Source organism: Nerophis ophidion, linkage group LG04, assembly GCF_033978795.1.
Source record: "Nerophis ophidion isolate RoL-2023_Sa linkage group LG04, RoL_Noph_v1.0, whole genome shotgun sequence".
In the NCBI taxonomy this organism is placed as follows: domain Eukaryota; kingdom Metazoa; phylum Chordata; class Actinopteri; order Syngnathiformes; family Syngnathidae; genus Nerophis; species Nerophis ophidion.
In genome coordinates, this window is record NC_084614.1 from 69,812,246 (window position 1) to 69,839,622 (window position 27,377).

The following is a 27,377-nucleotide window of genomic DNA, read 5'->3' on the forward strand; positions in this document are numbered from 1 at the left end:
GCCGGAGTACCCGGAGGGAACCCACGCATTCACGGGGAGGACATGCAAACTCCACACAGAAAGATCCCGAGCCCGGGATTGAACCTCAGACTCCTCAGGACCTTCGTATTGTGAGGCAGACACACTAACCCTTCTGCTACAGTGAAGCCCAGCAAATACCATTCAATAAAAACAGCAACAATTGGGATGATAACCTACTCAGTGGCCGAGTGGTAGAGTGTCCGCCCTGAGACCGGTAGGTCGTGAGTTCAAACCCCGGCTGAGTCATACCAAAGACTATAAAAAATGGGACCCATTAACTCCCTGCTTGGCACTCTGTATCAAGGGTTGGAATTGGGGGTTAAATCACCAAAAATGATTCCTGGGTGTGGTCACCGCTGCTGCTCACTGCTCCCCTTATCTCCCAGGGGGTGATCAAGGTTGATGGGTCAAATGCAGCAAATAATTTCGCCACACCTAGTGTGTGAGTGACAATCATTGGTACTTTTTTAACTTTTAAGAGGAGACCATTTGCTTCAAAAAATAAAAACAGAACATTTTGAAGTGCATCGATAGTAGGAAAAAAATAAACAGATTTATTTAACGTTACCTAAGGAAATGTAAAATGGCGGCTTAATTCGGATTCCAGAACAAAATACGAATGATTCTTCATCCGAAAATTCCTTTGGAAAAACTCTTCCTCTGGTCTTTTTATGCTTGAGACCTGCATCCACCCGATACATTTTTGGTAGTTGCGTCATATCCGTAGTGCAATCCAAGATTATTTCTTCATGGTGTCCGCTATTTAGGATCAACATAGTCGTTCAAGATGTAAAATCTGGAATCTGTGCCAATATTACAGCGGACATCACTTAATACAAGTTGTAAGGATCTGCAGACGGCTATGGTGACATCATAGGTGTACAGGAGGCACATGGTGTATGACCAATATTCGCATTGGAGAGTGCGCATGGACACGTAGGTGTGAAAATACAAAAAAATTTACTATTTAAGAAATCAAACTAATCTAGTGAATGGAAACAGTAACTGTAACAATTGTTAAACCTGAGGCCATGTCTACAATAAGTCATTTAACCCATTAAACGAATAATTATTTAGCTTAAGCCCCGTTTCAGCCACACTAAACCAGCGTTTAAGGTGCCCCTCCTCAGATAAATTTTTACACGGGTAAGTCAGCCGTGTAATTCTTGAATCTCCGACACTTAGTTTTGTATGGACTCATTGATCGTTTTCAAAGCAAGTTCAGAGAGGAAGTGATGCCAAAAAGACCACGCCCCATACAGGAAGTGATGCCAGAAAGTCAGACATGCCTGTGTTTCTTCTCCTTGTACATGTACAGGTGCTTTTGGAAATCACAAATCAATACCTAAGCGAAGGCAACGGGTGATTGCAGCTATTTTGGATACAACACTTCTCAGACGGCAAGAGAACTCTCAAATTTACCGAAAAAAATATTCTCTTCCTCCCGCGGATGTGACACAGCCAGTGTGTGACTACAAATATTGCTTTATGGATGTGACTGTGAAATGGCCAGGCAGTGTGCATCTTTGCTAACGCCGCCATTAGCGAGCAGCTGAAAGATGGAATTATCCCCTCATGTCGCAAAATGTTTATTGCATCGTCTACTTTCTCATTTCTAATAAAGATTTGATTAATGTATGATGTATCAGGTGTGATTCACTACAATAGGGCCCCACAGCCCATTGGATTCTAGTTAATTGAAATGCCACAACACTGGATATTGTTCAAAGGAGACTTGCACACAAAACGCAGCAAACAAATGTAAAATCCACAGCAAACTATTTACAATATAGCTCTTAAATAACTTCACAGTGATTGTTGTGTGTGGACACGGATAAGGTTAGGTGTGATTTACCCTGGATAACCTTATCCGGCTTAGTGTAAACAGGGCCTAAGACGGGCCTGTACTTGAGTCTTCTTGAGCAAGGGGGCCTTGCAGATTTCATTAATGACGGTAAAATGCGTTGGTTTTCTTGGTGACTGTGTCCCAACTCCCTTCAGATCCTCAACCAGTTCCTCTTGTATAATTTTGGGCTGGTCCCTGACCTTTTCAGAGTCTTTACCCCTTGCGGTGAAATTTTGCACGGAACTTTAGAGCAAGGACGATTGACGGTTGTCTTGTATTTCTTACATTTAAGAAATATTGCTCCGATAGTGGTCATATTCTCAAATTTCTTGTAGCCCATTCTATCAATCAATCAATCAATCAATGTTTACTTATATAGCCCTAAATCACTAGTGTCTCAAAGGGCTGCACAAACCACCACGACATCCTCGGTAGGCCCACATAAGGGCAAGGAAAACTCACACCCAGTGGGACATCGGTGACAATAATGACCCAGTGGGACGTCGGTGACAATGACTATGAGAACCTTAGAGAGGAGGAAAGCAATGGATGTCGAGCAGGTCTAACATGATACTGTGAAAGTTCAATCCATAATGGATCCAACACAGTCTAATCTTGTATACGTCAACAATCTTTTCCTTGAGGTCTTTTTGGTTGCCCGGGGAGGTTTGAATCACAGAGACGGTCTTTTTTACATAAACTGAGCTCATGAATACTTTCTCAAAAAGGGACAGGACACATTTGGGTGCTTCATGAGCACATCACCACTCTGTGGGAGACAAGTCTTGCCTAGTGGTCCGGCGCCACAGGTCCTTAGCTTTATGAAACTGTGACCAATTCAAAAGTGCAGTCTGGCCATACGGTATACAAACTTTTGGTATGACACCTCCATTACACAGCATGAATAATCTTTGAGAGGACATCACACTGAGCGCAGGCTTTTCCCTTTTTTTTTCTGAAAGCAAGCATGCGTGCATTAAAATAACCGGTCTTGTCGGAGAGACCCTCACGTTGCAGATGTTCGTTCAGAGACAACGTGGTGTAATGCGAGGTGACAGCCAAGAAAACAAATACTCGGCTGAACGTGACCTACATTCAGCATCGGCAGAGAATTGGACCTGAGGGGGGATGTGGAGGGGCCGTGCGTCATCGAGTCACACTTAGTGTTTACGATCCTAATAGAGTAACACGTTCTGTCAGGGAGATGATATTAAGCCACGGAGCATCATACGGGAAATTGTGAAAAAAACCCACCTTGTGTGAAATACAGAGGCAGTGTTAAGTGAGTAGGTAGGCGACATTCACAAAGCTTAAAGCAAAGCTAAATTGATCTTACACAGTCAGTGGGCACAATACCCCTCAGGCACAATTGGTAAGCTGCCTAAAGGGCCTAAGGTAGAAACACAATGGCAAATATCTACAATTTTTTGTATATATTAACAACTCCTATACAGTGGAACTTCATATTTACAACTTAATTGGTTCTTGAACTAGGTTCAAAAATCAAAAAGTTTGTATAATGAAGCAATTGTTTTCACCAGAAACAATGTAAATATGATTAATGAGTTTGTACACTTTGAACACAACATAAAATGTGCTGTATATCAAACAAACTTGACCAACTATCCCTTTCTCAACAAGCCGAAACAACAACAAGCTGCTGTGTTCTGCATGCGCTGCTCTGCCAACACAGGTGCACACACAAGTCCCTTTGGTGCCTTCACAAACGATCAAAAATCACAAAAAACGTATAACTTTGACAACCAAATTTGGCACAATAATAAACATTTAAAAGTAAAATTCACTTACATTAACATCGGCAAAGGAGGAGCTGACGAGAAAGGAGCAGAAAGAGGGAGAAAGGGACGGGGTAAGGTGGATGGATGTGTGTGAGGTAGTGTTCTCCTCCGCTGCGACACAAGTTTGCTTTGGCACCTTTTCCCAGAAAAGTCTAGTCTCCATCCATCCATCCATCCATTTTCTACCGCTTGAGGTCGCGGGGGGTCGCTGGAGCCTATCTCAGCTGCATTTGGGCGGAAGACGGTGTACACCCTTGACAAGTCGCCATCTCATCGCAGGGCCAACACAGATAGACAACATTCACACTCACATTCACACACTAGGGTCAATTTTAGTGTTGCTAATCAATCTATCTCCAGGTGCATGTTTTTGGTGGTGGGAGGAAGCCGGAGTACCTGGAGGGAACCCACGGAGTCACGGGGAGAACATGCAAACTCCACACAGAGAAATCCCGAGCCCGGGATTGAACCCAGGACAACTCAGGATCTGGAATGGTGTAAATCAGTCCAATCTTAGTCTCTGTGCACATTATCATCAATTAAAACTTGCCCTTGTACAAAGCCTGCGTCGCCGATATCCCATACTTCTCAGTGCCATTGATGTATTTTATTTTATTTATTTTTTTAGTCCACAGCGATTCCCCCTTTTCCATGCAGGTCTGTTGTCTATTTGGGACACATATTGAGTTAGCAAAATGGACAAAACTAGACAAAAGCTCTGAGAAGTGACTCGTATTGTACTGCGCAGCAAATGACACCTCCCCGAAAAAGCTCTTCGCCTTGCTTTTTGCCTGCAGGCGGGACACAAGGCGAATGAAGGAATGAAGCGTTCATACACAGAGTCACGGTTTGCACACAGAGTCATATTTGGCTCCATCTAAAAGTTTGTAAATCAAAAAAGTTCTCAAATAGAGGGGTTAGTAAATTGGGTTGTAGCTGATAAAACCTCAAACAGGTGGAAAGTGAGGCCAATTTAGCAGACTATTTTTTTTCAGCAGGTTAATTGGCAAGACTAAATTGGCCCTAGTGAGTGAATGTGAGTGTGAATGTTGTCTGTCTATCTGTGTTGGCCATGTGATGAGGTGGCGACTTGTCCAGAGTGTACACGGCCTTCCGCCTGAATGCAGCTGAGATAGGCTCCAGCAACTCCTGTGACCCCGAACGGGACAAGTGGTAGAAAATGGATGAATGGATGGAAGGTTCTTTAAACAGAGAGCTTCGTTATATAGAGGATCTTTCACCACCATGAATTTTATACTGGTTGTGTTTTAATTTATGCCCCTATCAGCCACTTGGTGGAGTAAAACGGCAAGCAAACAGATACTGGTTTGGAGAGTCACCCGGGGCCTTAAGATCGAGAGGGGGAGTGAAAAAGTGGTATTACATGAGGCTAATGTGCTGTTGGCCCCGCTGGGATACGACGTTGTACCCTGCTGCTGCACACATGGTGTCAGGTCGCCCCGCTATTCCCACACCGCGTGTTTCCTGTTGCTGCACCATGCTCCCACTTCAAAAAAATCCCCAAAAAACTTTGCCCAAAACGTTCCTCCAGAAGGCTGGTGGAAGCATGAGGAAAGACTTTATTAACATCTTGAATAGTTAACTTCAGAGTCATATACTGTAAGGTCATGTCAAATATAATAATGTGCAGTCTATGCTCCAGTTACCACACTCTCTTAGTTCTCAAAAGGAAATGGTCATGAAAGACATGTCTGTTCTGAGTCAGAGAGTGTGTGTGGTACTGATGGTTACAGCCGACCGACCACACCCAGCATAACAATAAAACACAGTCCGGTTGTACACATTTTGCTCTGCTGCAGGGCGATTCAACTAAAGATTTACAGTATAATACTTGTTACAGAGTTGGTCTCACTCCAGCAAATGCATCTGCCAGTCAGTCAAGAGAAAGAATGAGCATTGCTAGAGAAATCCTCATCTTCATAAGTGCAAGTGTTCGAAGTTCAGTGATGCTTTGGCCATTTCTGAGGCTTGAGTGAAGCAGCTGAGGAGCCTGTGGTTTGCTCCGGAAATTACAATGTGTAGCTAAAATATTTAAATCAATTAAACTTTACTTGCATAGCACTTATACATATAAAATGTAGCACAAGGTGCTTTACATTTGAAAACATTTAAAAAACAGCATGCATTATCGTCTCCATGTTGGACCGAGAGAGAATAGGGCAGACTCGATAAAACTTTTTTTTAGTGAAGTATTTATTGTGTGGAATAAAACAAATCTCAGAGTCAAAAATCACACCCAAAATCTTGACTTCCGAAGACGGGTTAAAACAAAGTGACTATATTTTTTGCTAAAAGTAATTGGATTTTGATATTTTTTATCCTGATAGATTGAAAATAAACACCAATGAGTTGACTGATGCTGTGATGAGGTGGCGACTTGTCCAGGGTGTACACCGCCTTCCGCCCGATTGTAGCTGAGATAGGCACCAGCGCCCCTCGCGACCCCAAAGGGAATAAGCGGTAGAAAATGGATGGGTGGATGGAGTTGACTGATGAACATTATCACAAAATTTATTCAGAAAGTATAAGTAACGACAAATAAAGTGAAGTGTGAAGTGAATTATATTTATATAGCGCTTTTCTCTAGTGACTCAAAGCGCTTTACATAGTGAAACCCAATATCTAAGTTACATTTAAACCAGTGTGGGTGGCACTGGGAGCAGGTGGGTAAAGTGTCTTGCCCAAGGACACAACGGCCATAACTAGGATGGCACAAGCGGGAATCGAACCTGCAACCCTCAAGTTGCTGGCACGGCCACTCTACAAACCGAGCTATACCGCCCCATATTATTAACCATATTATTAACCGAAGCATGTAAGTGTAAAAAAAAACCCAACAACAACATTATGATTTGTAAATTTTCAGAATGTGCTTGTTCTACTTTTAAGCAAAGAAAACAATCTAAAGTTGTCTTTATTTTTAAGTTATCGTGCTGTGATTTTTACCAGTCCCACCCACTTGCAAGTAGATATTTCTCCATGTGGCCCCCGATCTAAAATGACTTAGACACCCCTTGTCTAACCGTATTGGCAAGTCATTCCTAAATTGGATTTGGTTGTATTCTTAGGGAAAATTATAAAAAACAGAATGGCGCTTGATTGACAGCATTCAGCCCAGTTAAAGAACAAATGTGTGTGTGAATTGGGGGGTTATGAAAAAAAGGTTCAACATGACGGGATTTTGCAAACGTTATTTCTGTCTAAGAAAAAGCAGATTGTTACATGGAGTTAATTCTCACTCGTTTCGGCGTCAGCAGGTGGCTTCGCCAAAATGCAGCGTTGGTGACGCAAGGAAACGGAAGACGGCAATGATGCGGGGTCTAAGGTCACCCCTGATTTGTTGGCCAGTTTTTTACCGCCTCCGGTGCCCACGCGTCGTGTCTTGCGAGGCCCCATCTGTGATATTTATGTATAATGACCTAAATGTGTATAATCAGCTGCAGATAGCTAGCTGGAATGTTCTAATGCTTCCCACCACCCCTCCCGGCCTGCCAAAGTTGACATCTTTGTGGAGGAATGGAAGAATTGTGTTTCCTGCTGTTACAATGCCATCAATTATTTTGACTTTCTCTAAGATCACTTTTTTTCAAAGTGCTACTTTTCTGGTAAAAGGCAAGCGCCTGACATCAATGAATGAAAGATTAATAGGCCTGCAAGGAGATTTTTTTTATGACTGCTAGGAAATGACAATTTCGTCTTCACATGTGCTCAAGATGCACGTTTGTATAAGATGTGAACAATGACGAATATTCACGGTCGGGAGGAACGTCAATTGATGACCATGTCAATTTTAGATAATCTTTTAATGCTGCCCCCGTTTGCTAAAATTATTTTATGCTGCTTAAAAAGTATTTCTTTTTCTTTTTTCCTTTTTCTTTTTTTTTAAGATTGGACTGATTTACACCATTCCAGGAAACAATCAAAACTGAGGGCTTGGTAAAAAAAAAACAACAATGTTGGATGACCGTATTTCAACAGCAGATAGAAACGCAAACAAAAAGGGCTTCATGTAAAAGGTCAATAGAATAGAAAATACACACTCGCACTCCTGCACACTTACATAATTTTAATCAGATGCGCATATTCTACACACGGATTATAACTTCAGTTAGCCTGAATGCATGAGCCACACCATGCTGCACTGGAAAAAATCACAATCTCACCAATTAATTATTCAAAATTTGTAGTCGAAATATCTAAACACACTTAATAAAAGTTAAAATCCCCTCAATAGTCATTTTTCAGTGAGACAGAAGAACTTATTTTAAGGTAATACTTCTTCTGAGGAAATAATACTAGTTTTGCGCATCACAAGTTTGTTATAAGACACAAAACTCCACAATACTAGTAAGTATAGTTAATAATAAGCTTTAATTGCTAATTTCCTATTTCAAGAAATTTAGCAAAGAGACAATTTTGACTTGTTCCTTTGGCAGATTTTTATTTGCTCGTTACAAGCAAAAATAACTAAATGAGCAAAAAAATGCAAAGTGGGTAGCCGTCAACGTCGTGTCTGGGCAAACACAAGTAAGCTAGCTGGATGGTTAACTAACTAGCAAGCTTATTTTTGGTGCTCTCGACCATGGTGGGATATTTTTTCTTTTGTTTATTTTTGGAGCACTGAAACAAGCTTACAACAATCATATTAGCTTGTCCTGTAACTCAGTGCGCTGTTTAGGCAAGAGGAACAAGTGAGTTCTTGCGGCTGAGGAGATAGAAATTAGTAATTTATTTTACAAATTGTATTTGTATTGGTATTTTCTTTAAAAAAAAACACCCAAGTGATATTTTGATAAATTGTATTTGTATTGGTATTTTCTTTAAAAAAACCACCCAAGTGAATATTTCAAAACACAGATTTATGCGTTTTCGCGGAAATTTCACATGCTTGAGTACAAACAAAATAATTTGTAGCCCACAACAAAAGACAAGACTGGCATTTAACTTAATAGGGGTATCAAAGAAATTGATTTTCGGATTAATCGCGATTGTAACGATTCTTAATCGGTTCAACAAAAATCAAAAATTGATTTTCAAAATCTGTCCTGGCAAAACATATTGTTGATGTAGATGCCCATAATTTCTGTACAGATTTACTTTACAAAAGATAAATGTTGGATACTTCTCTTGATGCCTTATTTGCATTTGACTTCATCAAATGTTTGTGTAAAATGTTATTCAACAAAACCACTTTTCTTTTAAGTTTTATAGAAATGTATCAAATCTGTTCATCTATTTTATGGAGGAATGTAGTTAGTCACAGAACTAGCACCCAATTTTATTAAAACAATATTGATTTTGAATAGAGAATTTTTTTGAATCCTGAATAGACCCTGCATCAAATCGTTACCCCCAAAATCGAATCAATTTAAATTGTGTGGTGCCCAAAGTTTAACAGCCCTATAACTTAATGTCAAAGACTACTTCCTGACTACGGCAAAACACCTACAACTAACTGAAATAAATTGATACTGTAAATTATACTTAGGGTTTCGTGAGTCTGTGAAGTTGTTCAAGACATTTGTGATAAAGGGTTGTATTAATAAAATGTGATTGACTGATTACCTCACTGTTAAATGTTAAATAAAAATATCATCATCCTAATAAACTAACATTTCTCACCGCATGAACATACTTAAAAGTACCAATTATTGGTACGATTGATTAAAGCTACCAATTCCTCCAGGTAGCAGGAATTGGCACCGTATTGTTTGGAATGTGAAAGGTACCCATACAGCCACGCCTCTACTGTAAATAGTTCATGGACAACTTTACATCGGGTACCACGTTTAAATCTTAAATTGTTTATGTTTTAGCCCAAATCCTGGAATAATAAAAGGGTTAAAGACCTACAGAAGAATATACTAATTAAAAGATATTCTACATGACCAGAGCTCTAAACACCTGCTAGAGTTTTTAGGAATCTGCTGCAACATTAAAATAGTCACGCTCATATTTTAGAGACTTAATGCGGTCAATTCCACATTATAACCGTTTCTGGCATGAGATCATTTCCTCATCTACGCTGTAGAAGAAAGATATTGGCACGGGAATTAAAAAAGATTAAAGGAAAGTAAATGCAGTCTCGTTGTTGTCATCACTAGACAGCAACACATCAATCGTTCCCAAATTCTATGGAGGCTAAACCGCACGACGAGCGTGATGCTGTCAAGCCTTGCAGAGCGGCTGTGAAGAAAAAGTCATGGGCAGTTCACATGGGCTCAGCAATCTTGTTACATCAAAGAAGAACATGTCCAGCTACATTTATTTTTTGAAGGTGATCGACGCCTGGACCCGCGTGCATCAGCTGTGCAAGGAACACGGAACCAGAGACTGCGAGACATCAGACACCAAGGACACATGCGTCACCGGACCAACACGACACCTTATCTGACAACCTCACGATGGTTTGCTCCAGGCCCAAAAAAACGATACTTGAGTTTGCCGAAATTTCACAATTCCGCAGGATCACGGGTGGTGTCTGATGACAGGGTTCTTTAAAAGGTCTTGACATGTGCGTCAAAGGGCTTTTTTTCTGCCTTAGGAGTGGCAGCTAAATAAATAGATGCTTTAGCACGGGTAAAAAGAGTTGTCTGTTTAACACATACATGTTTGGTGGACTGCCCTTAAGGCCATTGACTCACACAGAGTGCACTTTTAGACAATGGCCCTGTCTACATTAAGCCGGATAACTCCTTAATTTAATAATTATTTAGCCCAAGCATTGTCTCAGTCACATTAAACCATTGTTTAAGGTCTCCCTCCTTGGATAATTTTTTACACGCCGTGTATTTCTTGAATCTCTGCCTCTTAGCTTTGTATGGACTCATCAATCCTTTACAAACCAAGTTCGGAGAGGAAGTGACGCCAGAAAGAACGCGCCCCACACAGGAAGTGACGTCGGAAAGAACGTGCCACAGCCAGCTTCATAAGAACCTTTTTCCACGTGAAGGTAAACACTAGAGATGGAGGCGAGTCATCCAGACATACAGTGTTTTCCCTTCCTCTACATGTACGGACCCTTGTGGAAATCCCACATCAATACCTTAAGAGAAAGCGATTGCAGCTATTTCAGATACAACACTTCTCATAGAACTTTGGAATGTCCAGGTCAGCTATGTCTCTACTTACCGAAAAACTTAGTCCATTTGTCGAAAGAGAGACAACGACAATGTGGTAGCATGTGCTTTGTATTACCTAGCCGACGAGGGAAGACCACGGAAAACTTTGATGCATTTGGACTGGCAAAGCAGTTATTGTCCGCCATGTATGTTGTGGACTCAACATCTAGGTCCAGAGTATATAAAGTCACCAAAAACGGACGAACAATGAAGGTGAAGGCAAAAGAGTGAGGAGTGTTCTGACCAGATACTGTTTCTAAATCCCTAGATTGATTGATGTAAAATGTTCTTTATCACGTTGTTTACTTTCATGTGTCCATTAAATATTTGATTAATTTATGATGTCTCAGGTGTTATTCACTACAATAGGGCTCCACAGCACACTGGACTCCAGTTAATTGAAATACCACAACAATGGATATTGTTCATATAAGTTAAATTTAATTTAAGAACTTGCACACAAAGCAACACTGGAGGTGACTATGACGTGCGCATTTTCCACACACGAGTACTAGGTGGAGTTGCGCCAGCGGACGGAGGGGGCGAGGTGGTCTTAAACGACCATTGTGTGTCTGTGTGTAGACAAGAATAAGGTTAGGTGGGATTTACCCTGGATAACCTTAGTGTAGAAGGGGCCTATGTTTACACTGCGAGCCAAAGTGGCCCAAATTGGATTTTTTTGGAGATCTGATTTTTACCAGCTGACTGTTTACACTGCAAGTAAAATGGGATTTTTTATCAGACTCCAATGTAAACGTGCACAGGCCCCAAAATGGTCACAACGTCACTTGCATGCGCACTTTGATAAAACGAAAACAAAGGAAGTTAATCGGGATGAAGTTGCTATTACTACAAAATAAAATAAGTCGCAACATCTTAAAATGAGTGTTTTTTTACGTGAAAGTAAATTATAGTAATATAATGTATGATTGGATGTATATAGTGTAATATATTTGAGAGATTTGTAATCTGTTTATGGTTAAGTAGAGGAGACAGACATCAGCGAGGATCTACGGGAGCTTTATTTTTCAACTTATAGGTAAGCAATTGCACCAAATCATCAACAATCACTATTTCTTCGGAATCAAAATATATATTCATATATGAATGCAGCTGAGATAGGCTCCAACGACCCCCCGCGACCCCAAAAGGGACAAGCAGTAGAAAATGGATGGATGGATATTACATATAGCCTATTATTTGAGCACTATTGACAAGTGGTGCACCGAAAATTTGGTTATCTTAAATAGACTTTGCTCACGGAAACCGGATACTGTGATGAAATACCCACTTTAGACTGGCGACTGAGTCTTTCCCGGCGACACGAGTGACGTAGCTTGCCCAAAAAATGATGAAAAAGGGTGCATCGCGTTGAAATTGAAGTCACCTTCGAAAAGATCAGATTCTAATCGGATTTGGACTACCTCCTGATGTGGCCCGAGTCTGATGCCAAAAGATCAGATTTGAAGCACTTTGGAGCATTTACACTGGCAAAACATTTTTGTTCGCACAAGTATTCTATTCAAGCAGAAGTATTGCCTCCCAGAGGAAACTCTTATTAATTTATTGCATTGATAAATCCGATATATATCTGGACTAAAAAGAACATTATACCATTTTTAATTTTGTTAAGAGTAAGATGCAGTGTATGCAGTGTCATTTCAAACTAATTAGTTTTGATCAAATAAAAGCAAAACCTGTTTTGAATGACCTCTGTCATTTGTACAAATTGGTTTCCGTAAAAAGTAGGGGGAAAAAAAATCAGTAAAGATTGTAAATTTTGTGAAATTCTGAAAAAAATCTGAAATGTTATACTTAGCCTACCACAACCTATAGAAAGTGCTATAAAATTGTCATGGACAAGGGATATTGAAAATGTCTGAAAATAACAAAAAGCAAGCAAATTAAGTATCATCACCAATAGGCCTGACAAGAATATTACAGCATTCCTGAATTGTAATTTCATTAAAAAATGCTATGAAAAAAAAAAATCATGCCTCTTATGTCCAAACCCCTTGATGCCCAAATGAGACTCAGCTGTGTTGCAGAGGAAGGACAACCACCCTTTCCCCACACACCACCCCCCTCCACCAAAACGCTCTCAGCCTGCCTTGCAGTGGAGGTGGTATTGCGTGTGTATCATGCACGTGCACACACACACACGCACGCTGACACAGGAAGTTTAGAAATCCGCCAAACTTCCACAGCTGCCTCGGAGCTAAGGCTGAGGCAGAAATGATTTTCATGAGGAAAGAAGAAAACTTTGTGCTGATCCATCAAAGCTAACGCTCCCAGTTATAAATAAGCAGCACTTGTTCAACTTCCTCTGGAAGTGAAGGCGGTTAGGATTTACTTCATCTTCTGATATTTGGCGCCGCTCCAACACTGACAGGATTTTTTTTTGCCTGGCGTACCCTTGAGGCTTAAAAATTTAGGGCTGAAGCTGTGAGGGGGCATCAGCTAGTGCTGCCTCGTCTTGCTTCGACAAAGTCCATGCAGGCCCCCTTTCACCCCATAAATTCCCCGACAACTGCGGCAAAGCTCCCCGCTGCTATTTGATACGTCCCTTCAGGTTCCCATGACCAAACTGCAGTCATGCTGAGACTTTTGCCGAGCGACTGAACTCTCGTCAATGCCAACGTCAAGGTTTTCCTCAGTCTGAAGACTTCTAACTCCCAGTCAAAAGAGAACTAAGAGATTCACGCCTGACAGTTTTGACATCACAGGACGCGTTCCAACATTTTTAGCATACTTTTTCAGCACGTTACTTAAATGTCTCGGTACATTAAACTTTGGTCATCGAAAAATCACCCCTAACATATCCGCATTTAACCGTCCAGCACTGGGATTTGAACCTGTGACATTTTTATCGCAGTTACACAACTTACTGCTATCATGTAGAGCAAGGATTCCCAAACTGTGGTCTGCCAAATAATCACTAGATTAAAGTACAGTGTTGTATTTTCCTATATCCAAACACTGTGTTACTATTCAAACTGTTTATAATTTTTTTAAATTTACTTTTGGACCTCTAGCATCCGACATTCCTAGCTATTACATCATATTTGCATGCATCATACATCTATTATCTGCCCTAAATGTCAAACTAATATATATTTTGTTTATATCCCAACAATGCCACCCAAAAAAAGAGAAAAAAACAAACAAAAAAAGCAAACTGTTTAATGTTACAATGCTTTATCAGTAACATATTTCAAACCCTGCTTCAAAATAGATGTGCACGATAAAATGTGCTCATTGTAGCTATTAATCCTGGACTTCTTTTTGGGGGATTTTTTTATTATCAGCACAAATTGTTTTATTAATCTTTGTTTTGTAGGTTCAAGTGGTAGGTTGTTTTGGTAGGTTCACTGATCAATTTTAATTTATTATAATTATTGAGTTTTGAAATTAGATTTTTCAGAATCGAATGGTTTTAGTCAGTCAGGATTTATTTAATTTTTTTTTGTAAAATTGATGCATATTAAATACAGTATTTTCTGTTACAGACTAAAAAACAAGTTGGTCAACTGTGGTGGCTGCCCCCAATGTATTTGTAATCACTGCGCTATGCCTGTGCTTTTAGATTTTTAAACTTTATTGATTCACTATAATCTAATATTACACTCAAAATGTGGTTTATTTTACTCTTTCAGTGTCCATTCTGTCTATTTGTATTTTTGTTGGACTTTCTCTTCTGCCGTATTACTTAAATTCAAAGATAGTCCGTCTTTGTCAAACCATCTTTTGAATTTGATAATTTATTCTTTCATTTTTATTAGCTTCTGAACAAAACACAGACGTTGTGTGGTGTGTTTAACTCGAACAAGACAGTGTAGTGTGAAGTCTGGCGCTGAAGTCATAGGGAAGTTTCTTAAGCACAAAAATAACGACTTAAGTGCTGAAGCTCTATTCTCATGATTACTTAAAAATTATTGACCGTTTAGGAAACATTATTTTCATTACATAATATTATTTAGTTAGAATGTATTAATTTTAGCACTGCGTAATTGTATGAATCTTTTTTTTTTAATCAGTTTTAATGAGCTCCTTTTTCAATATATTTGATTAATAATCATTTTTGTAATCAGCCTGACCCAAGCCTTAATAATAACATATGTGATTAACACATGGTTTTATATCATGACATGCATCCTGTTAAACTGTAAGTAGGTTGGATATCATTTTTAATATCATTAAAATAAAGATGAAGATAACCAATCCATTGTTAATAATAGAGTAAGCCCTGGGTCCTTCCGTAGTCTATATAGAGCAGGGGTGTCCAAACTTTTTGGACCGAGGGCAAACATGACCAAAAATGAAAGAATGATTTGATACATTTTGTGTATTACAAATGTTCTCAGCATATGATAAGCTATTTAAACAAACAAAAACATTGTTATCTTAGCTTGTATGTTATAAGTGACTAAACAAATAGTTGTTAGTGTTAAATTTTATATACATCATTGATAATTAATCCATTAATTTGTTTAGAACATGTTGAGGGCTAATAAATCTTGCTGATGGCCAAGATTGGCTCCACACTTTGGAAACCCCTGATAAAGAAGATCTTTGTAAGGATGTTTGCAGTAGGTCTACGTGGACAATATTAGCAGTGGATCACTTATGTCAATATAGAAGATTTTTGCAATAGATCATATTTGTCAATATAGAGGATCTTTGCAGTAGGTCGCCAATAGGAGTGTTCCTGTCATATTGAGGGATCTTTGAGGAGCTTTTTGCATTAGATCTTTAAACAGCAGAATGCTCCTGTCAGAAAGAGGACCTTTGACTTCCATTTTTGGCAGTAGGTTCATAAAAACAGATGAGTTGCATAAGACATTGGATCATTTTTTATTTATTTTTTTACTTTAGTTCCTTAAAACAGAAAAACACCTCTATAGGATCTTTGACTCGCTGCAATATATAGAAGAGGGATCAGACCTCAGGTTTTTAACTTTCTAAAAAAAAGTGACCCCAGAACCATCTAGTTAAATACTATTTTCACAGGCATCTGATGCGGACTTAAAACAACCTCCAACCCCCTCTGTAAACTCACCAAGTTGACTGTGTTTTTCATAACAAGTGGCCGCCAGCTTGGAAAGTTGCTTGTATTTCTCCGCCAATTGGAGTTTGCCGTTATTAAGGCAGGGCCGTCGAGTCAGGCTCTCTTCAGCCACGCTCCTATTGGACGCCAGAAGCATCTCCCTGTCCACCTGAAGTTCCTGAAACTGAAAGAAAAAGACAAAAAATAACTAACTAAACTAATCAGGATGTGAGATGGCGTGACCTGAACGAGCCCACAGAAGCTTGTTGTCTGCGTGATAGCGTCACAGCAAGCTGTCCCAACTGATTACTGTTAACAGGCAGGAACACCTTGACAGTGGCCCCGGCGAGGCCTGAATCGCCAGAAAACCATGACCGTTTTTCCACTACACAGCACAGAGAGGTCAACGCCGTCCTAGATGATGGGTTTCAAATTCGCTCCATTCTGTCCACTAAAGACGCTGAGATCATTATCCATGCGTTTGTTACGTCTCGGCTCGACTACTGTAACGTATTATTTTCGGGTCTCCCCATGTCTAGCATTAAAAGATTACAGTTGGTACAAAATGCGGCTGCTAGACTTTTGACAAGAACAAGAAAGTTTGATCACATTACGCCTGTACTGGCTCACCTGCACTGGCTTCCTGTGCACTTAAGATGTGACTTTAAGGTTTTACTACTTACGTATAAAATACTACACGGTCTAGCTCCATCCTATCTTGCCGATTGTATTGTACCATATGTCCCGGCAAGAAATCTGCGTTCAAAAGACTCCGGCTTATTATTGATTCCCAAAGCCCAAAAACAGTCTGCGGGCTATAGAGTTTTTTTCATTTCGGGCTCCAGTACTCTGGAATGCCCTCCCGGTAACAGTTCGAGATGCCACCTCAGTAGAAACATTTAAGTCTCACCTTAAAACTAATTTGTATACCCTAGCCTTTAGATAGACTCCCTTTTTAGACCATTTTCTCCTATGTCCCACTCTCCCTTGTGGAGGGGGTCCGGTCCGATCCGGTGGCCATGTACTGCTTGCCTGTGTATCGGCTGGGGACATCTCTGCGCTGCTGATCCGCCTCCGCTTGGGATGGTTTCCTGCTGGCTCCGCTGTGACCGGGACTCTCGCTGCTGTGTTGGATCCGCTTTGGACTGGACTCTCGCGACTGTGTTGGATCCATTATGGATTGAACTTTCACAGTATCATGTTAGACCCGCTCGACATCCATTGCTTACCTCCTCTCCAAGGTTCTCATAGTCATCATTGTCACCGATGTCCCACTGGGTGTGAGTTTTCCTTGCCCTTATGTGGGCCTACCGAGGATGTCGTAGTGGTTTGTGCAGCCCTTTGAGACACTAGTGATTTTGGGCTATATAAGTAATCATTGATTGATTGATTGATTGATTGAAACTGGCCTCTACAATCTCACAGTCCATTATTAGCCAAGGGGATTGTTTGCTACACAAAAATCACATAACCAATTTTCACAAAATTGCGTGAGTGAGTAGCTGGTGCCTAACATACAGGCAAAAGAGTAACCCCATCCGTTGCATTTTGGTGCAAATCCAGATGTGACTGCTGTTATATAAACTAGGGATGTGTTGATCGATCAGCAGCGTTATATAATAACTAAAGGTGGGAATCTTTGGGCACCTCACGATTCTACTACGATTCCATTAAAACTCGATTATTGATGCTTCTTTAAATTATGTATATTTATGCAGTGTTACATTTATTTTTGTTTCACTATATAAGTGTTTATCACTTGCAAAAAATAATAATAATTTGAAATAAGAAACAGTTAAATTAATTCCAAAATATATTAAATCAATGATAACGTGTGCAAAACTGGACCATAAGTGCTAGATAGTAACTGTCTGCATTACTTTATTTACAATAAATAATTTGATTATTGATGTTTACTAATTGATTCGATAATCCTCCTTGTCTAAATTGCGATGCAACTAAAAATCGATTACTTCCCCCCACCTCTAGTAATAATGGGGTTAGATTTTGCTATTAACGAGTAATATAAATAATTACATTTAGGTCAGAAAATATCAAGCAGCATCGCACTAAAATATACTTGATATCAAATAGGAAGCGGTACCATCACACTGTGACACAGCAGACAACAACATACACATATGCACAAAATGGGAATAATGAACGACAGATTAATGACAAGAAGATATGACAGCCATCGAAACACATTCAAACTATTTGTTAGCCAGAGGTAACACAATCTGGTGAAACGTTTCAAAAGAGCTGGCATCGGAGTCAAAAAACTGCAGTATGCCGCTGGTAACTGCTAAAGATAACACACTCATGCTTACATACTGTACATTACCTTTTGCATTATAGTAATTTATGTTATTATGTGTTGTCTACCTTGTACTTTTTTTTATGTCATTGCCTGACGAAACGAATAAATTAAAAAAACAAAAACAAAACTCCTCAACGACGTCACTAGGCAATAGGCGCCGCCTTTTAAAAAGCTCACACACGCACAGAGGACTCTGATATGAAACATATCAACTGCATGTCAGAAATTTGAAGTTTATTTTTTTAAAGTAACATTAAATACATTCGCTAGTAAATAATTACATTTATTAATGAGTGATTCCATTAGTATTTCAATTACTTTTTTGGGAAAGTAACAAGTAACTATAATTAATTACTTTTTAAAAGTGATTTTCAGAATACTGCCGATCAGTATCGGCCGATATTCGTGAAAAAGTATGTGATCGGCCAATGCCGATTAATGTCTTTGTCAGTCCCTTCTGACTGACACAGTATTTACTCTTAGTCCTCAGGCTGACAAGCTGGCAGCTAATTAGGTATTTCCATACGCAGTGTAGAGACACTCGTTCAAGATAACAATAACTTCTATTTTAGAAAAAAAATTAACTGCATTTATTAGTATATTATCTTAGTAGCCTAACCGATTAAACACAGAAAGCAAGCAAGAAAGGTTCGGCTTCAAGTGGGAATATGTCGAACAGACAACCGTAATTTGTCAATTGTGGGGCAAAAGCGTTGCTATAAAAAGTAGCATTACTGCTAATATGTAGCATCATTTGAAAAGTCACTCGCTACAGAATGAAGAGAATTTCATATCGTCCGTAGTAACCGACCACATAGTGAAGGACGAATACTATTTGATTTCCTATTATGCAGCTCATTTTTATTTGACACTTAAAATGTCTCTGACAATCTTGCACTTTATGTTTTGGAAATGACTTGAATGTTTGTGCCATTGCTTAATAACTTTAATAAATACACTTTTGGTCAATTGACTTAGTTGTGATTTCCCTCTCTGCATGAAAATTTAAAAGTAGCATATATGAATGCTGTATGAAGAAGAATGTTTTAATGTATACACATATAATTATCATTATATGCATCAAGTGTTCATTCAAGGCCAAGGCAAAATATCGTAATATACATCGTATATCGCCTAAAAATATTGTGATATTAAAAAAAGGCCATATCGCCCAGCCCTAATACCATGGGTAGTATCATTATATGATATTAGAGTGTTTACCCATAGGCGAATATTTTTATTTTCACAAAACAATTTCATGTTCTTTTGCTTATTGCTAAAAAAAAAAAAAATCCCAGAAAATGGCTAAAAAAGAAATGATTTTAAGAGTAGTAGATAGTACTTTTTGTTAACTTATTTTGTACTCTTTTTTTAATAAAAAAATTGTATTTAATGAATTAAAAGAAGTAACCAGTTTACATATTATGTTGATATTTTTCCACTACCAATAGCACTCATAAATACATTAAAAATGTACATTCAATACCTATGATCAGTATTGGCCGATGTCACTCATGAATGATCAGTATCGGGATCCGCAGCATAAACCCTGATCGGAACATCCCGAATGCTAGATGGGTTCTGCCTTAAATGTGGGCTTATTTTTCAAAACAAGGGGTCTGCTTTGTACTGAACGTATTATCTACATCGCGCTGGATAGCATGCTTGACGTGTTGACAAGGGTGCTTCCTAAATAATCAAGATATTGCATGCCAAGCTGCTTGCTCCCCAACAAAAAAAGGCACATTTCCTGCGAAAACGAGCCTTTGTTTAAGTTGGCTTGGAACAAAAGGAAGCTGATGACAAGCGTCTCCTGTCGAGAGAGTTTGCAGAGATGCTCTGTAGAAAGGACATATTTGCGTGATAATCTGTTATGGCTCTGATGGTTTCTATGAAGGCAAAACACTGTCTGGACGACTTTATTCGTCTGTCTCATTGACGTTGATACAGAAAAGCAACCAGGGCTATTCAACTTGCAGCCAGTTCAGTTCAGAAATTGGAAGAGACATACATTTTTGCAGCAAAAAAAAAAAATAGTAAAAACACAAGATTGATCCTGTAAGGAGGAACTTGGACCAGTGTTTCAGATCATTGCATTAACATTTTAACCTCTTAAAGGAATTTTGCATAAGAGGGCTATTTTTATATGTAACTGACAAAATCTCCAATACATAGAATGCTGGTTCTCAAAATAGGAGTAAAAGGAGAAGTCTAGCCCCTCGGTCTTTAGCTTTCTGGAAATGTGGCCCCTTAAACAATTTAGGTCTGGTGTACACTGTGTAGGGCAAAGTAGAATCTGACAGTAGGCCAAAGGAAACAGTATAAATTATTAAAACACATTCCCTTTGAGGACGAACAATGAACTCCCTAAGACATGACAACAGAGCATATGAAACTAACCAAGTTCCTAAAAAAACAGAGCACCCTTGACATGCATTCACGTTATTTAAACATGCATAAATATACACACATACTATATATATATATATATATATATATAAAAGTGTATGTCCATATATATATGTGTATGTCCATATATATATATATATATATGTGTGTGTGCGTGTATATATGAGTCTCTCTCTCTATAAATATATATATAAATATATATATATATTTATATATATATTTATATATATATAGAGAGAGAGAGAGAGAGACAGAGACACACACACACACACACACACACACACATATATACACGCACACACGCACATGATATTTGGCAGTAGGTTCTTAAAAAGAGCAAAGCGACACAGATAATTTTAGACTAGATTATAGGGTTGGGCCGATAAAACGATATCAAGAAATATAGCGAGAGACTCAATCGATATCAATAAATAAATGCACGCAATAAAATATTTGATAGTGTGTGTTGTGATCCGATGGTCGGATCATCACCATATTGTTATTTTTGTTCCATTTTTATATCACTCTGCGGTTTGACATACTTAGTTCCTGTTTTGTTCGTTTCCATGGTCACTCATTAGTTTCAGCTGCTACTCTCTTTTCCAGCACACCTGTCTTTACTAATCACCACCTGTTTATAAGCTAGCGTTTTCTGTTCACTGATTGTCGGATCTTAGTTTGTTCACATACATCTGTTTACGACTTGTCTCTCACTCTCGTTTTTCGCTAGCTCTCACGCTAAGCTTTATTTTATTCCTAGCTTTAACGCTAGTTGTTTTGTGTTTCCTTTTGTGTGCCTTTGTGCTTCGGTTTGTTTGTCCTAGCTTTCCATGCTAGCGCTTTTATTTGCCTTTTCTATTTGTATCAGTGTTTTTGTTCAAAGCTCCTTTTGTTTAATAAATCTCTTAGTTCTTACCTTTTTGCTGTGTTCTTGCTGACGCATCCACGGAGGACGGAATCTGGCATTACAATGCCACACAAGCGTAACAGTTTGATTTTTTTGGGGGTGGGGATCGGAAGAAACAAAGTTACCAAGCAAGGTTGGTTGCATTAAAAAAAAGGCACTCGCGCTCTGGTAACCAAGCCAGTGAGCAATAGGCGGGACATGCTAACAGCCGACCAGGTAACAATATCAGCGTTCAAGCTTGGTTGCGCAAAGTAAATGACGATATAACAGGAGAAGTCACCTCAATAGTATATGGATGTTTTTGTAATTTTTTAAAACAGACTGTCGTCTATAGCGGCGTTCACCTCTCTTCAACCCTCGTCCGTTACCTATTCAGTCATACAGAAACAACATGGAGGAACAAAAGGTAGAAACTTAAGTGGAGGACTGTATTAATGTCTGTGACTCAATGAACAAAATATAACAAATGTGCTACTTCGAAATAATAGTAATTTGGTCCACATAAGAAATTCCTTTCCATACCTAAATAAGAATACCAGACCAAATTACACAATCGTAAATTCCTGGCACTAAACCTGCAAAAAATAGTTCTTCTCAAGTTTCTCTCTATTTACATTTTCACACTTTGCACTATTTTATTATAGTTCAAGCATTTTTTTTTACATATTCCTTACACTATTTTCTTCTCATTATCTTTTTTAGGTTATTGTTAAATAACTAATGTGGTTTTAGAATTTTGTTTACATTGAGTGTTTTTCATGGTTGTGTTGACATTTCCTTTCCTTTCTGCCTCGATAGGTGAGCGTATTATAATCAGTTACATTTTAAAATGACATTTAATACAGCTGAGAAGATTATAATCAGTTACATTTTAAAATAAAATGTAAACCATATTAAATATATTTTTCTCCAGGTCCTTATTTTGTATAATGCATGAGAATGTTTTATATTTTGAACATTATTTTTAACACTGATTACCAGCGGAACTATTCATTACTTACCGTGTTAAGCTATGTCAGCTAAGATTTATCTGAGATGGGATCATCAAAAGAGCGACAGGTTCCCTACCCCTACTCTAGATCATGCCAACTGCTACACAATATGTAATTTATTCCACAAAAGAGATGTTACACTCAAGTGATTTTGGCGTTCAGTGCCTTGCATTACGAATCATTGCAGCTTCCATTTTTCAACTTAATTAAAAACTGTCTGTACAATGACACCAAAATTAGGCGTCGCAGGATTGACATGAAATCCAATTAATTTTAACCCCCAGGGTCAAATTTGGTCTCGTCTAGTTTTGGCTTCAATAAATTGTGTTTAAATGTTCTTTCAAGGCTCAAATCCAGTCTAGGAGTGAGGCTTGAAAGCAGCAGATGTAGATAAGCAAGTGGGCGTTGCAGGAAACCACTTTTCAGAAAAAAGCCTTTTATCTCTGTGAGATGATTGTCTAGATATCTAGGTTATAGTCATGAATTCATTACTGTCGTTGCAAACTTGAGTCCCATGAAAAAGGCACTGTCTCAGTTATTCCCACAATTTTCATCGCCGACTGAACGTCTTATTAGGACAGGTCTTTACTGATATTCACGGGTCATAGACAACAGCTCGACATCTCTGGTTGCACTAAAAGAAAAAAACAGCTTCCAAGTGCTCTTTTGAGTTTGTCGACTCCTGTCAGTCCCGCTTTACAGTCGCAGCTTCCCGATTAAAGCAACACTCCCTTAAGTCCCCACAGGCAGTCATTTGAGAAGATCAAGCATGAACTAACACAACCATTTTAGCTCCTAATAACCAAGTTTGGCCCCACTGGAGACGTCTAGAAATAATGCAGTAGAGGTACCAGTAGTAGTAGTAGAAGAAAGTCTTGCCTTTGACCTACGAGCACATTCTTAACAGTTCATACACACCCTTTTGATGACCGGTGAAATGCAAGACAGATGCACGGTACGCTTAGTGAAGAAGCCTTTAGGGGGATTTTTGTGACTTTTAGTGATAGCAAATGAGCAGGAAAAGTGTCACTGAGCAAATGTACAGTAGACTGTGTTGGATACTGTGTATAAGTTTGATTCCATACCAGCAGTTTTAAGAACAGCTCAGGGCTGTTCAACTAAATTGTTCTGAGTCACATCTTTAGAAAGCTTGGGACCGCAAGTCATACTTTTCTTGTCTCTATTATTATTCCAATTTTGTTTTGTACTACTTACATCACAACTTTACTATAGGGGTCAAATCGGGGGTGTCCAATGTGCGGCCCGCAGCTTGTTTTGTATTGTCCCCCGATACATTCTAAAGCAGGCTTGGGCATATATTTGACTTGGGGACCACATTGGTCAGTAAAAATGTGTCTGGGGGCCGGTGTGTGTATTGTGAGAAATCTCGCTCTCTCCCTCTCTCCACCATTATAAGGGCTTTAGTTGGCGGATAATAATATTAGTAAAGAATAATGATAATAAATTAAATAACTCAAGGGGGTTAGATTATATCAGTAATTCTCAACATTTTTTCAGTGATGTACCCCCTGTGAACATTTCTTTTAATTCAAGTACCCCCTATCAGAGCAAAGCATTTTTGGTTGAAAAAAAGAGATGAAGTAAATTGCAGCACTATGTGATCAGTTTCTGAATTATTAAATTGTATAACAGTTAAAAAATATTGGTCATTTGTAGTGGTATTTTTTTTAACTATTTGGAAAAAAAGATATAAAAATAACTAAAAACTTGTTGAAAAATAAACAAGTAATTCAATTATAAATAAATATTTCAACACATACAAGCAATCATCAACTTAAAGTGCCCTCTTCGGGGATTGTAATAGAGATCCATCTGGATTCATGAACTTAATTCTAAACATTTCATCCATCCATTTTCTACCGCTTATTCCCTTTTGGGGTCACGGGGGGCACTGGCACCTATCTCAGCTACAATCGGGCGGAAGGCGGGTTACACGCTGGACAAGTCGCCACCTCATCGCAGGGCCAACACAGATAGACAGACAACATTCACGCTCACATTCACATACTAGGGCCAATTTAGTGTTGCCAATCCACCTATCCCCAGGTGCATGTCTTTGTCTTTGTCTAAACATTTCTTCAAAAAAAAAGAAAACTTTAACATCAATATTTATGGAACATGTCCACAAAAAATCTAGATGTCAACTCTGAATATTGCATTGTTGTATTTTTTTTTCACAGTTTATGAACTTACATTCATATTTTGTTTAAGTATTATTCAAAAAAGATTTTTGAATTGTTGCTATTTTTAGAATATTTTAAAAAAAAATCTCACGTACCCCTTGGCATACCTTTATGTACCCCCAGGGGTACGCATACCCTCATTTGAGAACGACTGGATTAGATAATATAATATAATAATTTGCTTTATTATCGATAACGCAATGCTGAGATGCGGATGATTTCCTCAGATAGTTCAGCATATATAGACCTACATTACCTTTAGTATAACAAATGTACAAAATTTATCAAAGTGGCCCCTGTGTCCTTCAATTTTTAGGAATGTGGACCACGCTGGAAAAAGTTAGGAATGAACACAAAAGCTAGACAGAATGATTTATACAACAGAACCATTTGTTTTTAAATGGACTGCAAAAAATCAAGTCAACAGTCTTCATTTTGATGAGATTATTCCACCGTTTGTAGGAATCTGCTACAAAAATGTAGGTGGTTTCCAAGTTTTACAACAGACATCACGGTCTGGTTCTGATTGCATTAAGAACCTACTGCCAAAATCCTCTGCCAGAGGTGTGAAACTAATTAAGGGCCAGTTGCACTTACGGCTGCCCTTAGAGGGCCACATGTAACAGTGAATATACGATTGTCAACGTATGATATAGCCCTGTTGAACAATTTGCAAAGACAGGGCTTCACGGTGGCAGAGGGGTTAGTGCGTCTGCCTCACAATACGAAGGTCCTGCAGTCCTGGGTTCAAATCCAGGCTCGCGATCTTTCTGTGTGGAGTTTGCATGTTCTCCCCGTGAATGCGTGGGTTCCCTCCGGGTACTCCGGCTTCCTCCCACTTCCAAAGACATGCACCTGGGGATAGGTTGATTGGCAACACTAAATGGGCCCTAGTGTGTGAATGTGAGGGTGAATGTTGTCTGTCTATCTGTGTTGGCCCTGCGATGAGGTGGCGACTTGTCCAGGGTGTACCCCGCCTTCCGCCCGATTGTAGCTGAGATAGGCGCCAGAGCCCCCCGCGACCCCGAAAGGGAATAAGCGGTAGAAAATGGATGGATGGAACTGTTTATGGTTATTATACTTTTTACAGATAGATAAAAACTTGCTTTGAAATCGCAGTCAAGGTGACAAGCACATATTCACATACATTATATACATATACATATATATATATATATATATATGTAAATAAATGATAAATGGGTTGTACTTGTATAGCGTTTTTCTACCTTCAAGGTACTCAAAGCTCTTTGACACTACTTCCACATTTACCCATTCACACACACATTCACACACTGATGGAGGGAGCTGACATGCAAAGCGCTAACCAGCACCCATCAGGAGCAAGGGTGAAGTGTCTTGCTCGGGACACAATGGACGTGACGAGGTTGGTACTAGGTGGGGATTTGAACTAGGGACCCTCGGGTTGCGCACGGCCACTCTACCACTGAGCCACGCCGTCCCATATATATATACACATACATATATACACACACACATATATATATATACATATACACACACACACACACACAACCAAAAAAAACCCAACTTGGTACGTCAGATAATATTAAATAGGTGGACTAGAGCACATGCAATTGCATGGGCAACATTTCTTTGTCAAAATTTAGCCAGAAGGTGCTTTTTCTTTCCAGCCTTTTGCAGGCCACATAAATTGATGTAGTGGGCCACTTAAAAATATGTAGCTGGCCACATTAAAAGATGTATCTGGCAACTTGAAAAAGATGTGGCTGTTTACAATAAAATGATGCGACGTGCCACAACAAAATGATATGGCAAACCAATTAAAATGATAAGGCGGGCCAATATAAAATGATGTGGCAAGCCACCATAAAATGACGTGGCGGTCTACATTAAAAGCATGCGGTGGTCCACAACCAAATGATATGTCGGACCAATTAAAATGATGTGACAATCTAAATTAAAATGATGCGGTGGTCTACAATAAAATGATGCGGCGATCCACAACAAAATGCACGGCAGGCCACCATAAAACAAAATGGCAGACCACATAAAATGATTTGGCAGAACAAATACAATTATATGTCGGGTCACAATAAAATGATTTGACGGACCATATTAGAATGGTGTGGCGGGGCACATTAAAATGATGTGGTGGGCAGATTCGGCCTCCGAGCATTGAGTTTGACAACAGGGCTCTTCTGTTCTTAGAGACTTACTGCAAAAAAAATATATATTTATAAGTATAAACCATTTATAAATTTTCAGAGAGCTGTGCTGCTTTTAGGATTCTGCTACAAAAGTGCCTGTGATGACTCATTCATCCAGGACATTGTATTCTCAAGGCATTGAATCGAACGCAACTGTTCTGTTCAGGTTGTCTTAAAAGACTGGATAGGACAGAGCGAGGCTCAGCATGAACTGATGAGGCCAAAGGACTTCTAAGACAACCTTCACAGTCCAGTTGCGATGGATTTAATGCCCCGAAAACTGCTACAAAAATGTGGGTCAAAACCATGTTTGAACTGAACTCTCGATGCGTTCTGACTCATTCCTGCACCAGGTTTGGCCCACGGCCACGAGTTGGAGATCACTGCCCGACACAGAGGCTGTGTTTATTTAAGAACACACTGTGTTAAGAGGTCACCACGGTACGTTTACTCTTGGAAAGCCTGTGTGGCGTTTCCTCACAAAAGGGTGTGACATTT

General features: G+C 39.2%; 1 protein-coding gene across 1 annotated transcript in view; it reads right to left on the reverse strand.

Moving 5' to 3' along the window:
* Positions 1–27,377, reverse strand: part of vps37d (VPS37D subunit of ESCRT-I) — a 59,587-nt gene that overhangs the window by 22,745 nt on the left and 9,465 nt on the right. The window contains exon 2 of the mRNA XM_061898919.1: positions 15,868–16,039. Within this exon, the coding sequence (XP_061754903.1) occupies positions 15,868–16,039 (172 nt within the window). The remainder of the gene's footprint in view (positions 1–15,867; positions 16,040–27,377) is intronic.